Raw genomic sequence first — 14544 nt, 5'->3', positions numbered from 1 at the left:
CCGGGTTTTTCATCTTTGTGTCAATATTTTCTGAATTGTCCTCGGAGGCATGAACGTCTCCTTCATTCTTTTTCGATTCTTCTTCAAATAATTGCATTTCCTTCTCATCCATAAGCTTCTGTATTATATTTTTGAATTCATGGCAATCTTGGATCTGATGGCCATTATCACAATGGTATTCACAGTGATTTTTTTATTTCTGCCCTACTGATCCTTTATTTGGACTCAATAATCATCTCATGATCATCTGTTCATACACCCATTTTAACAGTGTCTTTACTTCTTCAATGTTTTCTTTGACCTTACGACCTTCATTGATAGCATTAACTCCCTGATTTTGGTGATTTGAGAGTGGGTTTGCGGCAACACATGGTGCCTCTGAGTCATGAAAAGACACTATCTTTCTCCTGATCAAATCTTCGACCAACATTTTGAAAGCAATGTATTTCTCGATTGTGTGTCCCTGGGTATTGGTGTGATATTCACATGCTTCATTCTCGTTATACCACTTAGGGAAAGGCGGTTCCAACGGATCCACATATCTTGGTGACACCACATGTGACTTGACTAACCCTTGGAAAAGTTCATTGTATGTCATCGGGATAGGTGTGAAAGTTATTATTTCATTATTGTTTTCACGCTTGGTTGTAAAATTTCCAGCTTTCGGTTTATTTATTGAGAAGTTCACATTGTTTACTTCTCCTTCATTCTTCTTTACAAAGGGTTTCTTTAATGAGTTTTGGCCACCAATAATTTGGCCTTTCTTCAATGCCCTCTCAATCATTTCCCCACACATAACTATGTCCGAGAAACATTTCGTGGCTACCCCCAACATATGATCAATATAAGGGGATTTTAGTGTATGAATGAACATGGTTATGAACTCTCTTTTAACCAATAGGGGGTGGACCTGGGCAGCAATATCCCTCCAGTGTTGCACATATTGGCGGAAGCTCTCGTTGTTTTTCATCTCCATATTTTCAAGAGTAACCCTATATGGCATCATGTCGGTGACATATTGATATTGCTCTTTGAAGGCATTGGCTAGATCTTTCCAAGATCTTATTTTAGCCTGGGTCAATTGGTTGTACCATCTTGCGGCAGATTCTGTCAGACTTGCTTGAAAGTAATATATCAGGAGACTATCGTCTCTAACGAAGCCGGTCATCTTTCTACAGAACATTGTTAGATGTGCACTGGGACATGTCTTTCCTTCATACTTCTCGAACTCATGCATCTTAAACTTAGGTGGTAAAACCAAGTCGGGTACCAAACTTAGCTCTACCGCGTCTATCCCTTCCTGGGAGTCTTGCCCACCCATCTTCTTAAAGAAATCTTTGCACCAATCTTTTAGATGTCCAGGCACTTGATTCTTCATTTTCTCGATCTCATTAAGATCTGGTACATTGTATTCGTTCAGGTTGTTCTGAGGGTTTGTGACAGCCATTTGAATTTTAGTAATAGAGGAACCTGTTGGATGTCTAGTGAGCTTTTCAGATGAAATAACTAATCTAGGACCAGACTGTACTGGTGCATATTCAGAAGTCTCGGCTACTGCGGTATTTTGTTCTTTTCCTTCCATGCTGGTCATTCCAGATAATTTGGCCACGATATCATTCACCATGTTGGATTGGTTTCGCATTATGCGATTAACGGCGGATTTTTGTGACTGCTCCATCTTGGCCTTCCATTCTTGTTTCACCTTCAAAATCTTTTCTTGAAATTCCTTTTGCATTTACTCGAGTTTAGCATCCATTTTCTTAGTCTTACTTCTGGTATTATGCGGATGTGTGGCTTCGGACTGGTTTTTATCGGTTTCCAGGGTGTTTTCTCTCTTCAAAATAAATGTTCATAAAATAATATATTTATGGTTATTTTTTATGCACATGAAATATTTAGAAAATTAATATGTGAATGCCAAAATGCAAATGCAAAAGGTATCGATTTCCAAAAGTAATTATTCTAAGAAAAAGTTCCATTCTTCCAAAAGAGTTTTCATCATTACAATAAAGATCAATCTACAAATACGGTTTGGCTCTTCTACTTAGTTCCATGATCTCCGTCATGATCTCAACAACTTTCTCTCCATACTCGGAAGATAAACTAGTGCGAAGTAGGATGACTTCGGCTCTGTTGGCAAGCTCTTGTGTGTAGTGAGCATCCTCGCTCATTTGTGCTATTGCTTCACCCATCATGGCTTCACGTTCCTCAACCAACATCCGGTGGTGCTTATACGTATCCTTCCACCCATCATTGATACGAGTGATTTTTCTTTCTAGGTTGGCGATGTGTACTCGACAGCGCTGAAGCTCACCCTCTAGTCCTCTGACTTATTCTCGCAAAAACTTATTCTCCTCACGAGAAAGCCTTAAGTTCATTGACCCGGGTGGTACTTGAACTTGAAGTAAGGACTCCTCGAGGTGCGTAGCATGGTCTTTGAGTTCACTATTCATAACTTAAGACCGATTCAATTCTCCTTCAAGGCTGGTCTGTAGATCTTCCATTTTTTTGGTTAATTATTCTACTCGTCTGCTTTTTGTTTGGAATCTTTGCAACCAAGACCCAATTTTGGCCTATTTCCTTTCGAGAATTCGGTTCTACCCCTGCCTCTCAGTTCATACTTCCTCTTTCTTTTGCTCTCTTGCTTTCTCTAATTCTTGGATCCTCTGATCTCTAGCCTCGAGTTCTTCCAGCATACTATTCATTTCAGTTTCAAAACCAAGAACTCGATGTTTTTCTACTTCCCACTCCTTCAAGCTAGTTTCTTTCTCAGCTTTCCATTTCTCAGCTCTACGACTTTCAATCTTAAGTTGCTTAGTCACTTCTCTTTTTTCAGCTTTGTATTTGTCCCGTAATTTCTTTTCAGCTTTAATTCTCCTAAGTTGGCATTTGTTCTCGGCCTCTAGACTCTGAACACGTCGCTTCTCAATTGCTAACTCTTTAGCCCACTGTTGTGATGTCTTGCTAGATCCATATAATTTCTTTGCCTTTTGTAAGTTGCGATAATCTCTTTTTAGGTCAGCCAGTTCAAGATTAACATTCTCTTTATCTTTCTTCAACAACTCACATTGTTTGGCATGGAGACCTCTATCAAGATCTAACATGAAATTCTCTTGTTTGACCTCTTCCATTGCCTTGTCCCATTTATTCTTTTCAGCTTCAAATTCAGTAGTGAGAATCTCTGCTTGTGAGGGTACCACCTTGATATGTTCTTCCCATGGAATAACTTCTCCTTGAACTGGAAATGGGATATTTTCGTTTCTTCTTGCAAACCTCCAAGCCTCATAGTCTGGAGTGTACATAACATCCCCGACCACAACTTTTATTCGAAAGGTTCTTTTCCAGGTAAGAGATAAATCACGTGCTTTCTTCTTGTAGTGGTCTCCATGGTATGTGATTTCAGACTTATTTAAACCACTCGTAACTGGGACAAATTGGCGTGCCTTATACTATCTGAGAACCATCAACGGGGCATAGTTGACTCCTCCCCATAATCCTAGCAACGGAACGTGGTCAAGATCTCCACATCTGAATAAAATGCTAGTATATCCTAGCCAAGGAACACACCAAGCGATGTCTCGATCTTGTAGATTACTGAAAGCTGATATCCATCTTCTCCTTGGTAACCCCTCTGGCCACTCCTTGCTAAGAAATTCTTTCAAATGTGAATACATGGTGGAGAAATGGTGATAAGACATTTTCACTTCCTTCCAGAAGTGGCTACGAATCCAGACAGTGAGTAGTTGGGAGCATCCTATAAATCGACCCCCTCCAGTCTACGATAATTATTTAAGGATCGGAAGGTCTCTGCCAAAATAGCTGGTGCCAGATTTATACCTTTCTCCAATATGTCAAAGAAATCTGCAACAGTAACCTCCACGTGGAACAAGGTCTTCAGGAATATCATTAGACCATATACAACCAGAGCAAACGTGTCTAATCTCTTATCTTCATCTATATGCTCGAGTATCACCTTCTTGAGACAATGCCACTGAAAACATTCGCTTTATCCTTTCTGTTGGATGTGCTCTACTATCCAATTTTCACCTTTACCAGTAATCTTTACAAGTTTACTTTTAAAGGATTGGACTTTTGGAGGTCTAGAATAAATCATATCCACCTGAAGGCTCTCGAAGTTAAATAGAGTTGTATACTCTTCTATTATCGGTGTCAAATCTTGTATGTTGAAAGTGAAGCAGATGTATGTAGGGTTCCAGAATCGAACCAGAACTTTAAGCAACGGTTCATCTATCTTTACATAGAGTAGATAGGCTATGTCACCATATTTCTTGTGGAACTTCTCTTTGGTAGCTACTTTCCAACTCTCCCAGGTAGCTACTTTCCAACTCTCCCAAATCTCTATCAGTTCTTGTAGATCATTCTGCTTGAGAGTGACATTTACATTTGTGGACATATGTGATACATAATCTCCAGGCAAACTGTCTCCTTTCGCCCTTTGTGTTTCTTCAGACCAAACTCGAACAGCCAGATTAAGTTCTTCCTTGTTATGAAAACTCTTTTCCATTTTAATGGTCGCTCTTCTACTATGATGATTACTTGGTTAATCAACACCTTTCTTTTATTTATGATGATCATGCAAAAAAATGCCAAATAATAAACCATTAAACATAGAAAATGTGTCAGTATAAAAGAATTCAAATATCAAGCAAATATTATTGAAAGGTAATTGCAACACCTACCCACATGCTCTTCTAGTTCACATGCTTTATTCAGAAAATAAAATATTGCGAGTAAAGAAAAAAAGAAGGTTTAGCGTCGTTTCTCCTTTGCGTATACTTATTTTGGGTACCTACTGATGGACAAAGGTTCTGAATGAATTTTATCGGGATGAGTTCGTAGGGCTCACTATGAGAAAAAGGTACTCGAATTGTCCTTGTTGGTGCCTCCTTAGGCTGCCAAACCCTAAATCCTGACACATTACAGGCTCAAGCGGATCGAGTTCAATTCGAGAGGATACATTCCCTATGTCAATGCGGAGAAACAATTTATCTCACGTAAACATAAGGTATATGAACCCCAAAGGTTACTTGCTAAAACCCGTGTGGAGAAACAAATTATCTCACGTAAGCTAAGCTTTCACCTCAACTTAAAAGGGACAAAGCTCGTAAGTGAGCTTATGGTATGTAAATGCACGTGTCGTGTGTGAGGAGAAACTCACAAACCTTTAAAATATGACCAAAAACAATTCTTTCACAAGTCCCAAAAAAACTGTTCAAATCTGAAGATCACTTAAAATAAAAAATCAATTAGTTAAAGATAAAAATAATGCATGTAATGTTGAAATTCAAAATAAATAAAAGGATCATAAATAAAATACAATTTAAGTTTTTCATTCCCAAAAATAAAATCAACGTATAATCGTTTATGGCTTGACTCTCTAAGCGTCCCCAGTGGAGTCGGCAAACTGTTATAACGTCTTCGTGGGGGATCCGTTAGACTTTAAAAATTTAATTTTTGGGGGAAAACGATGAAATCTGATTTTGAAAATAATTTGATTTTGGAGTCGCCACCAACCTTTAAGTTAGATAGATTGGAAACCTTCAACGACAAAAATGGTCTGCGTCTTACCAAAGATTCATTTTTAAGAGTTCGGGAGTTGATTACGTGCGGGAAGGGTGAACACCTCCACAACGCCCAAATTTTGGTACCTAAATGATTATATGTTGTTTAAATATTGGGAATTACAAACTTCGAAAATATATTTAAATCATGATCCTTTTATTTATTCTAATTTATTTAAGTGTCAATTTCAAAAATGACTTAAATAAGAAATACGGTGGATCAAAAGATTAAATAGCTCAGAATATATTTTATAGAATAAAAATATCATAATCATTTTTATAAGAGAAAATGTGTCATTTTGTACGAACAATCCTTGAAAATGCGCTTCCTTTATAGTTAGGAGACTTTTCCATAGATTCCCCTCACAAAAGACCTTATTTCATATTTTTTTAACAATAAAATATAAGTTAAGATATTTAAAAGTAAATACAGAAAAATTTAAAAAAAACTGGAAAATGATTGAAATAAAATATTGAAAAATTAAAGGGCATAAAAATAAAGTACTAAAAACTTACGAATGATGAAAAAAAATAAAGGAAATAAATCGCATTATATTTAAATGTTAGAGTATTAATAAGTGAGTGACAAAAATAAAAAGAAAAGAAAGTAAAATACCCAAATCAGAAATAAAAAAAATAGCATATTTAGTGATCAAATTAAAATTAACGAAACTAAAGTGCCGAAAATTAAATAAATAAAATAAAGAGATCCGGGGATTAAAACGTGAGACACGGTAATGTATTAAGGATTTAACGTAATTTTACACAAACAATTTAGTGACCAGTTTATAAAAAGGCTTAAGTGTACATGGGCCTAAGTATGGTTTTACGCAGTAGTTTGGTGGCCAGAATGTAAAATACGGCAGAAATTTAAAGGGCCTCCACACGATTTGTCCATATTTTCTCTTATATATACTACTTTTATCTAAATTTAGGTAAAAAACCTAGCCATCTTTGTTTCTTCCTCTCTCCCTCTCTCCCTCTCTCGCAGACTCCCTCTTCAACCTTTTTTTCTTATATTTTTTTAATTTTTTAGAAAGCCATGAAATTTGTATAAACAAGTAGAATCAAACTATAAACTACATTAGGTTTTCTAATTACTTTTCAAGAATCTAACAAGATAAACCGAAAATAAGAAAGAAAAAAAAAAGAGAACACCTCATTAATTTGCTTTGAAGATTTTAGTTCTATTTGTTGTGTTTTATTGCTGAAAAGTCCGTCCCTTTTACATAGAATTCGATTGGGTTTTATACCCATTACAAAATCATATAAAATTTAGTGATGAAATGATCAAGTATGGGCTGCTGATAAGGCATGGAGGTGGCGGGAGATGGTGTGGAGCAACAGAGGCATGGGCAGCATGGGGCATGTTGACCGGTGAGTGGAACATGGGCATGAGAAGCTGCACGGCTTTGGGAATAACAAGGTATGGGGGACAAAAATTGGTTATTACACTTTTATGCTATTTAGATTGGAACTTCTTTTCCTTGAGAATTGACATTGATGGAGCATTCTTTATTGAAATAAACTAATAGTATATGCTATTTGAATTGCGTGTCTTTGAAGGACTTCCTCTTTTTTTTTTTTTTTTGTGCTTTCTAAATCCACTACTCTTTTGGATATCATCTGTTTTCAAGAATGAAACATATTATATGTACTTTACTGCAAGTCTGCAATGCGGGCTCAAAGATGGCATTGAGGATTTGCCAATCCCAAATTCAAGTCCGTACTGCTAAATCTCTTTTGAGAGCATATCCTGTACCTTTTCTGGTTTTCTCATCATGGCTATCCCCCTCTTGTCCCTTTTCTCATCCTTTTAGATTGTTGGGATGCTAATATTATAGACTTTTATGAATTTTTTTATTGTCTTTCATATATGGTGAACAAAGTGTTCATACCTTTTTATAGCTTAGAGGGGAATGCAGAGTGGTGCAAGCTACATTTGAATTTCCAGCGGATTATAATTTAAAAAAATCAATTATACTTGGAACATAGAATTTTTCCTTTTTAAATCTTTTTCTGATGTTAATTAAATTGTTTGTCTTATTCAGTATGAAGAACAAGTGGAATACGGAATCAAAGAGGCAACAGGAATTTCATTTTCTTGGACTGATTGGTTAAGGGACGTGCTCAGTTATTGTTTTCTGAAATGGAAGTTATGGAGAAAAAATCTTACCTGAGTCTGACTGAGCTGCTGGTAATGGAGTATTTACTAGCAGATTCCTTCATCCCATACACATCAATTATATGTGGGATTTGTGCATGCAAAATGGCATGTTTCCTTATCAATTTTGTGATCTGCTGTTTTGATTGAAAATAATTCAGTTGAGTTAGAATGATGATTTGCAGCTACATGAAGCTAATTTTTTTTTTTTTATGTTTTTTCTATGATGATGATTACTTTTCATTGAGCTTAGTTTCTTTTTTGTTTTCACTGTTTCTGTTTAAGCCTTTTTTATTTCCTTATTTCCCTTTTACTAACTTTCTTCTTTCTCTTTTTCCTAATTTTTTATTCTTATTCTTTTCCAGGTCTATGATCTTACTCAATTGTTTAGCAGTGTTTACTTTAAGAGCTATCCTAGCTTATCAAAAGTCCAACGCACTGAATGGAGCAACCGGTGACTTATATTTGTAGTTAGATTGAATTTGTTATTACTATCTGCTTTTATCGACACAGAATTAATGTCTGGATCGTTCATGCAGGTCCATATCAACCTTTCATGCCGGTCCATATCAACCTTTCATGCCATTTTCATAACAGCTATGTCCTTATACTTGGTGTTTTGGTCAAATCTCTATTCTGACAACCAATATGCTGGTCTGGTTACTTTTCGCAGTTCTGCACTGTCTACATTCAGTTTGGGGGTGAGGACATTTTTTTCCTTTCATCTTCCATGGAAAGTTTTGGAATTGTGATAATATTTTAACAAACTGAACTTCAAAGCTTCAGACAAGCATTTCTTGAACTCATGGTCAAACTTTTTCATTTAAACTTTATGGTAAGCTGTGTTCAATAGTCTTAGGGATTTTCTAGGCATTGGTTCAATGGATCAGGATCCCATCCATTATTTTTCATTACATGTATCATTACCATTCACATGAGCAGGACTCATTTATTATTAGTAAAAGTCATACTTGTGATTATGATTAACCATGTAATGGAGCATAATGGATTGAAAAGTGATGAAGGGGAGTCAGACCCAGTTTGAATTCGCATCTGATGTGAAGGCTACTCATTAAAGTAAATATGCCCCTTGTCACATGTAGCTAGCATACAACAAACATTTTCACCCTGATAGGGATTTCGCTGTTAAAAGCTCAATCTCTGACACTATCATTGTAAAATCTCATCCAATGTCTCTCTCTGACCTTTCATGGCCATGAAACATGGTCTGCTTACTGAATAAGTAATGACATCTGCTTGTGAGCTGTAACCTTATATCCTCTATAACGGATTGAATTTTGGTGCTGGGTTAGTTCAACGGATACCTGTTTCACTTGAAGTTGATCAGTTTTTGGATATTATGTTTCTTGAATGGTCTAGCAGTTAGTGTTAAAGGAGCAATTAGTTAAGACCCTATGCTTGGAGCATGTCAAGTTGGAACAGCTGAACTTAGGAGCCTATCTGTCAAATTAAGCCTTTTTGCACAGTATCTTGATTTTCATTAGTATAACTAAATTCTAAGAAAACCTAGCTGATAGCTCTTATTCTATTGAAACTTACCAATACATTATGCCAGGTAGCAATATTCGTATAACTTAATAGGAGGAAATATCTACATGGGGTTGTTTTAGGATTTGGTTGGAATAAGCTTTTGCTTTGCTTCATTTTAATAGGGCTACTAGAAAGCCCTTGTACTTTCTCAAATTTCTTACATAACCTCTTATGAGCCCTTATCTGAAAAATAGATAAAGATAGGGGTTTGTATGAAATGTATGGAAAAATAAAAGGTTTTTTAGTTAGTATGTTAGCCTTTTTATATTGCGGAACAATGAACTATCAAATGAATGTTTATATAATAAATAAATACAATCAGAAAAGCTGCAAATGTCACGAAACAATTCACCTACCACAGACCAAGTAACACAGTACCCATTACGTCAGCTTTTTAATGTGGCTGGAAAGTAGTTGTAGCGATCTTGTTTATACAAGAGGGAAATATATTTCTGCGAATTCATCTTGCTGAATCTTTTCACTGTCTCATCATTTCTCTTGGTTTATATTTTTTGAGAAACTTTTTGACAGGCATCTGTTGGTTACTTTCTTGCTGACCTGGGGATGATCATTTGGTTTTACCCTTCTCTCGGTGGAATGGAATATGTAAGTATTTTATTGTTTGATCATAGTCTTGCCCTGCCTTTTCTTCTTTGTATTGAAGTTTAGTTCGTGATTTCAATTTGATCCCGATGGAAAGCAACCTAAACTTTTTGTTATTCAGGTCCTTCATCATCTTCTGTCACTAATAGCTGTAGCATATTCTATGCTGACTGGGGAGGGGCAGCTTTACACCTTTATGGTACTCATCTCTGAGACTACAACCCCTGGGATCAACTTGAGATGGTGGAAATTACATTCCTGTATGTCGATTGTAAAATGCATGTTACTTTGAGTGTATGTTCTGGATATTCTTGGTTCATATAGGTATCTTGACACAGTTGGAATGAAGAGAACCAGAGCTTACTGAATCAACGGAGTTATAATATTTGTCTCATGGCTGGCGAGTGATATCAGTTTATTGCTCTCGGATTCTTTCCTTTACTGTGGATTATGTCCTTTGCACCAATTATCTTACGGTTGCATATAATAATCCCGGATGTTTTTGCCAGGTTGCACGAATACTCTTGTTTATGTATCTATTTTACCATTTCTACTTGCATTACGATGAGGTAAAAAATTGCTGCAAAACTTGACCTGTTGTGGCAGGAATAAATGAAATATTATGTTATTGGTTAATAAGAGTGAAGGTGTGGGGGGAAACAGGTTAAGCAGGTTCAGAGCTACGGAGTGGTGTTAATATTTGTGGTGCCTTCAGTCCTATCAGTTATGAACTTAATTTGGTTTGCAAAGATTATAAGGGGATTAAGGAAGACGTTAGCAAAGAGGCACTGAGGAAGACGGTAATTCGGAAACTGATGATGAGTTGAGACATGTGCAACGCAAATCATTGTAATGGATCAAGGTAAATATATCCTTATCTTCCACATTGTAATTTTAATGTGTAAATGGGTATAAAAAGGGCGTAGGTTAAAAGTGGAGTTTTGATTCAATGTCACAGATCAGATTATCTTTGTAATTTCTGTGTAATCATGGTGAAGTTTGTTGAATTAATAATAATTAAATGACAAATATTTATTTTTTGTTTATTTCTTGGTTGAATTAATACTAAGTTGGAGCTAAATGTGGAAGTGGATAAAGAGGGGAGGAACTAAGAATGTAATTAACAATAGAAAATAAAGAGATGATAAAATCAAAATAAATTAAAATTAGGGAAGTCTAAATATATATATATATATATCTCAATATATATTTTTAATAATATAAAAAAACTGTCTTCTTATTATAAGTAGTAGGGATGAACAATACCCGACTTGAAAAATTAATATTTTTACTCGACTTGACTCGAAAAATATAAAATTTCAGTCGAGTTATAAAATAAAACTCGGATAATTTAAATTTTAATAATTAATAATTTTAATTTTAATAATTAATAGATTAATTTTTAAGTTTAAGTCGAATGTATCGTTTATTGAAACAATAAACAGGTGGGAGTGATGAATTGTTTGATGACAACCCATTTGGAACACTCAACTAAAATCTATACAATCATAATCATTAGCCTTTAATGGTGTTTGACAACATATCAGAAGATACAGTACTCCCTGAATCAGGGTTGGGATTATGGACTTCAATAACATCAGAATCCAAAGCCTTGGAATCTACATTAACACGGTGATCAAACCGAAAAATGATGTCAGGATAGCGATGATCATTGCCGTAGTCGTTCTTCACTAACTCGGCATCGGCGGATTCTTGAAGCTCCAATGCAAATCGAAGCCAAACCATTACATCATTCATCGATGGCCGCTGTGCTCCCATGTCTTGTATGCAACTCTCTGCAATTTCGACAAACACCTTCAAGCACTCTGGAGCTATCTTTCCCTTCAGCTTTGGATCAATGGCTTGATAAAGAGTCCCATCAGCAATGCATTTTTTAACCCAATGTGCTAAGTTCATTTGCTCCATTGACAATCCCTTGTCCAAAGCTTTTCTTGCGCATAAAACTTCGAATAGTACTACCCCGAATGAGTATACATCTGATTTCTTGGTTAATCGATGACCATGAGCGTAGTCTGGATCCAAGTATCCCCACGTTCCCTTTACGCCGGTATTGACCATGCCGATCTTCGGATCCAGTTTCGACAAGCCGAAATCCGAAACTTTTGGGGTGAACTTATGGTCTAGGAGAATGTTGCTGGTCTTCACGTCACGGTGAATCACAGTATGTTTCACTTCTGTATGAAGGTAGTTCAATCCAATTGCTGCCCCATGTCATATCATGAGCCTCTGCTTCCATGTTAGAGGATCATTGGTAGTGTCGTAAAGGTGATCGCGGAGAGTTCCATTGATAATGTAATCGTACACAAGGATCTTCTCGTTGTCGTCAATGCAATATCCGATCAAAGAGACCGAGTGAATGTGCCGAAGCTGGGATAGCATCTCGATCTCGGTCATGAATTCTCGTGCACATTGTTTCGACTCCGGATTCAAACGTTTGATGGCCACTATTGTTTCACCATCGTCCAGGAATCCTTTGTATACATTTCTAAAACCGCCTACCCCGATAAACAATGCTTCATGGAAGTCACCAGTGGCAACTTTGATCTCATCTAGCGAAAACTTAGGGCACAATTCATCTGGCAACGATAAGGTTTTCGCCCCGACCAATGCTTTCCCTTTGAAACGATCCACCAAGCAGCAAAAACACGATGGTTTATAGTGTTATCCATACTGCTTCATCTTTCCATGTCGGCAAATGATGATAAAATACAATAACACAAGTACAATCAACAAGCCTAGTCCACCAAAACCGATCGAAAAAAGCAAATTCCTCTTTAAGTTCGACTTATCCGCTTTCGGACTTGCTCGCTTGATGCCTGCTGTTGGTGGATTGGGCAAGGAATTCGGTCGAGCAAGATTGCCATCGGAGTTACTCAACTGGAAGACTTCAAGTCCATTCAAGATAGCATCTGCATAACCGCTATATTTTTCATTAGGATTCAAAGCTATAAAGAGAGAATGCTCACTCTATTAACCAACGTTTCCAGTCATAACCAAATAGTCCTTCTAGGTCGGTTTCCCGTTACCACCCGCTTCTTCGATCATGGAGAACGCTGCATCTGCAGTCTTGTTATCGATAAAAAACCGAAACTGCCTATCGCTCGTCGCTTCCAGCAACTGATCAAATTCAAAGAAATGGAGTCTAACGAGGTACCTAAATCCGGAATCAGCGGGTAACCTCCATGCCAAATTGTACAACAAGTTCGCTTTTCTGTTATTTCCCATCGATCAAGTTGTTGTATACACATTATAAGGAGCTGTATATTCAGGTATCTTACCATAGTCGAGTTTAATACTCGTGTTACTAGGAACACCACCACCTCCTACATAATAATCTATGTCGTTATAACAGTTCCGATACATGCCTGTATCATTTACGGAAGAGATCAATGGACCCCCGACATTTAACCTATAAACATTCTGGAGTGTGGTATAGTTATCGATCAAGAAATGCGCATTCTGACCTATGATAGGAACGCCTTGATGATCGAAACTCGAGTTGTAATAGAGATCAGTAGGCATAGAAATGATCTCGATTCCATTGAAAAAAGCATAAGAATCGACTGCAGATGGAGTAAAAGTTACATTGAGAGTTTGATTGTGCATCAAGTTAACACAAAACTCTTTAATCGACGCTGCTTGTCTCGAAAAACCGGTTGGAAGCGAAGCAGTGAAGTTATGGAGCAGTGTATAGGGTCCTACCTTGACGGAGAAGAAGTAGATAGAGGTGTCAAAGCCATCATCGGGCAGGGTCGAAATAGAGCCTGATAAATTTTGGACCAGCAGAGACTGGAAACATGTAGGTGAACTCAGATTTGGATATTCTGGCAGTCATGTAAGGGACACGATGGAAAGAGCTGTTGGAGGTCCGGACACTAGCTGATACCGATTTGCTACCGGATTCATCGATGACGAAGAAAGATGAGGCGTTATCGACGACCATCCTGGGCCGCATAGTTGCCTGAAGTCGAAGAACAACAATCTAGAGCAATATTCTCGATTGGGGAGTAAATTTGTGCAGAAGAGAGTGTTTGTTGAAGCAAAAAGCAGCAAGAAGAACAACATTGGTAGTAATTTAGGATCAATAAGGTAATATTTTCATGAAATCTTGGAGCCGGGAACATGTCTTTAAAGCTTAGAATTGCTGTATTGAAGCATTATTATTATTATTATTATTATTATTATTATTATTATTATTATTATTATTATTTAGATATGATCTCATGGTCAATAAATTGATCACTAATATTATCGTTTATTATAAATTAGTCACTCGACGTTAATAAACGTGATGAAAAACACAGCTGACGCGTTAACTGCTTACATGGAATAGGTTGACTGAGTTGACCGACACATTGAAGACCCAAAAGCCTTCAACAATCACCTCTTCTCCTTTTAAAAAACCCAATCCCTAAACTTAATTTATGATTTTTCATTCCTATCTCTATTCTTTAAAGAATTTTTCTGAAAATTGTAAGTATGAGTAAACTACATTGTTGGTCACTAATGTTTGGGTAAGTTTTTGTTTTCCCCGCTGAAGTTTAAAAAACATGGAGTCAACCCAGTCCATGTAAGAAGTTGACGCGTCAGCTGTGTTTTCCGTCACACCTGTTAACTATTGTT

General features: G+C 36.7%; 1 protein-coding gene and 2 pseudogenes across 1 annotated transcript; 1 reads left to right on the top strand and 2 right to left on the bottom strand.

The window, feature by feature from the left end:
• Positions 1–232: 232 nt before the first annotated feature.
• LOC120138397 lies at positions 233–1735 on the bottom strand. The gene has a single exon (XM_039153871.1). It carries the CDS (start codon positions 1733–1735, stop codon positions 233–235), a length of 1503 nt encoding a protein of 500 aa, XP_039009802.1.
• Positions 1736–7717: 5982 nt separating this feature from the next.
• On the top strand, positions 7718–10819 carry LOC120138395 (annotated as a pseudogene).
• A 558-nt stretch (positions 10820–11377) lies between these two features.
• LOC120138396 lies at positions 11378–14045 on the bottom strand (annotated as a pseudogene).
• Between the last annotated feature and the right edge of the window lie 499 nt (positions 14046–14544).

Source organism: Hibiscus syriacus, unplaced genomic scaffold (assembly GCF_006381635.1).
Source record: "Hibiscus syriacus cultivar Baekdansim isolate YM2019G1 unplaced genomic scaffold, ASM638163v2 tig00110691_pilon, whole genome shotgun sequence".
Lineage (NCBI taxonomy): Eukaryota > Viridiplantae > Streptophyta > Magnoliopsida > Malvales > Malvaceae > Hibiscus > Hibiscus syriacus.
This window is presented reverse-complemented; position numbering and strand designations above follow the sequence as displayed.

Excerpts from the sequence above, each read along its gene's own strand:
- LOC120138397 (XM_039153871.1), bottom strand. The coding sequence starts at position 1,735 with ATGCAAAAGGAATTTCAAGAAAAGATTTTGAAGGTGAAACAAGAATGG.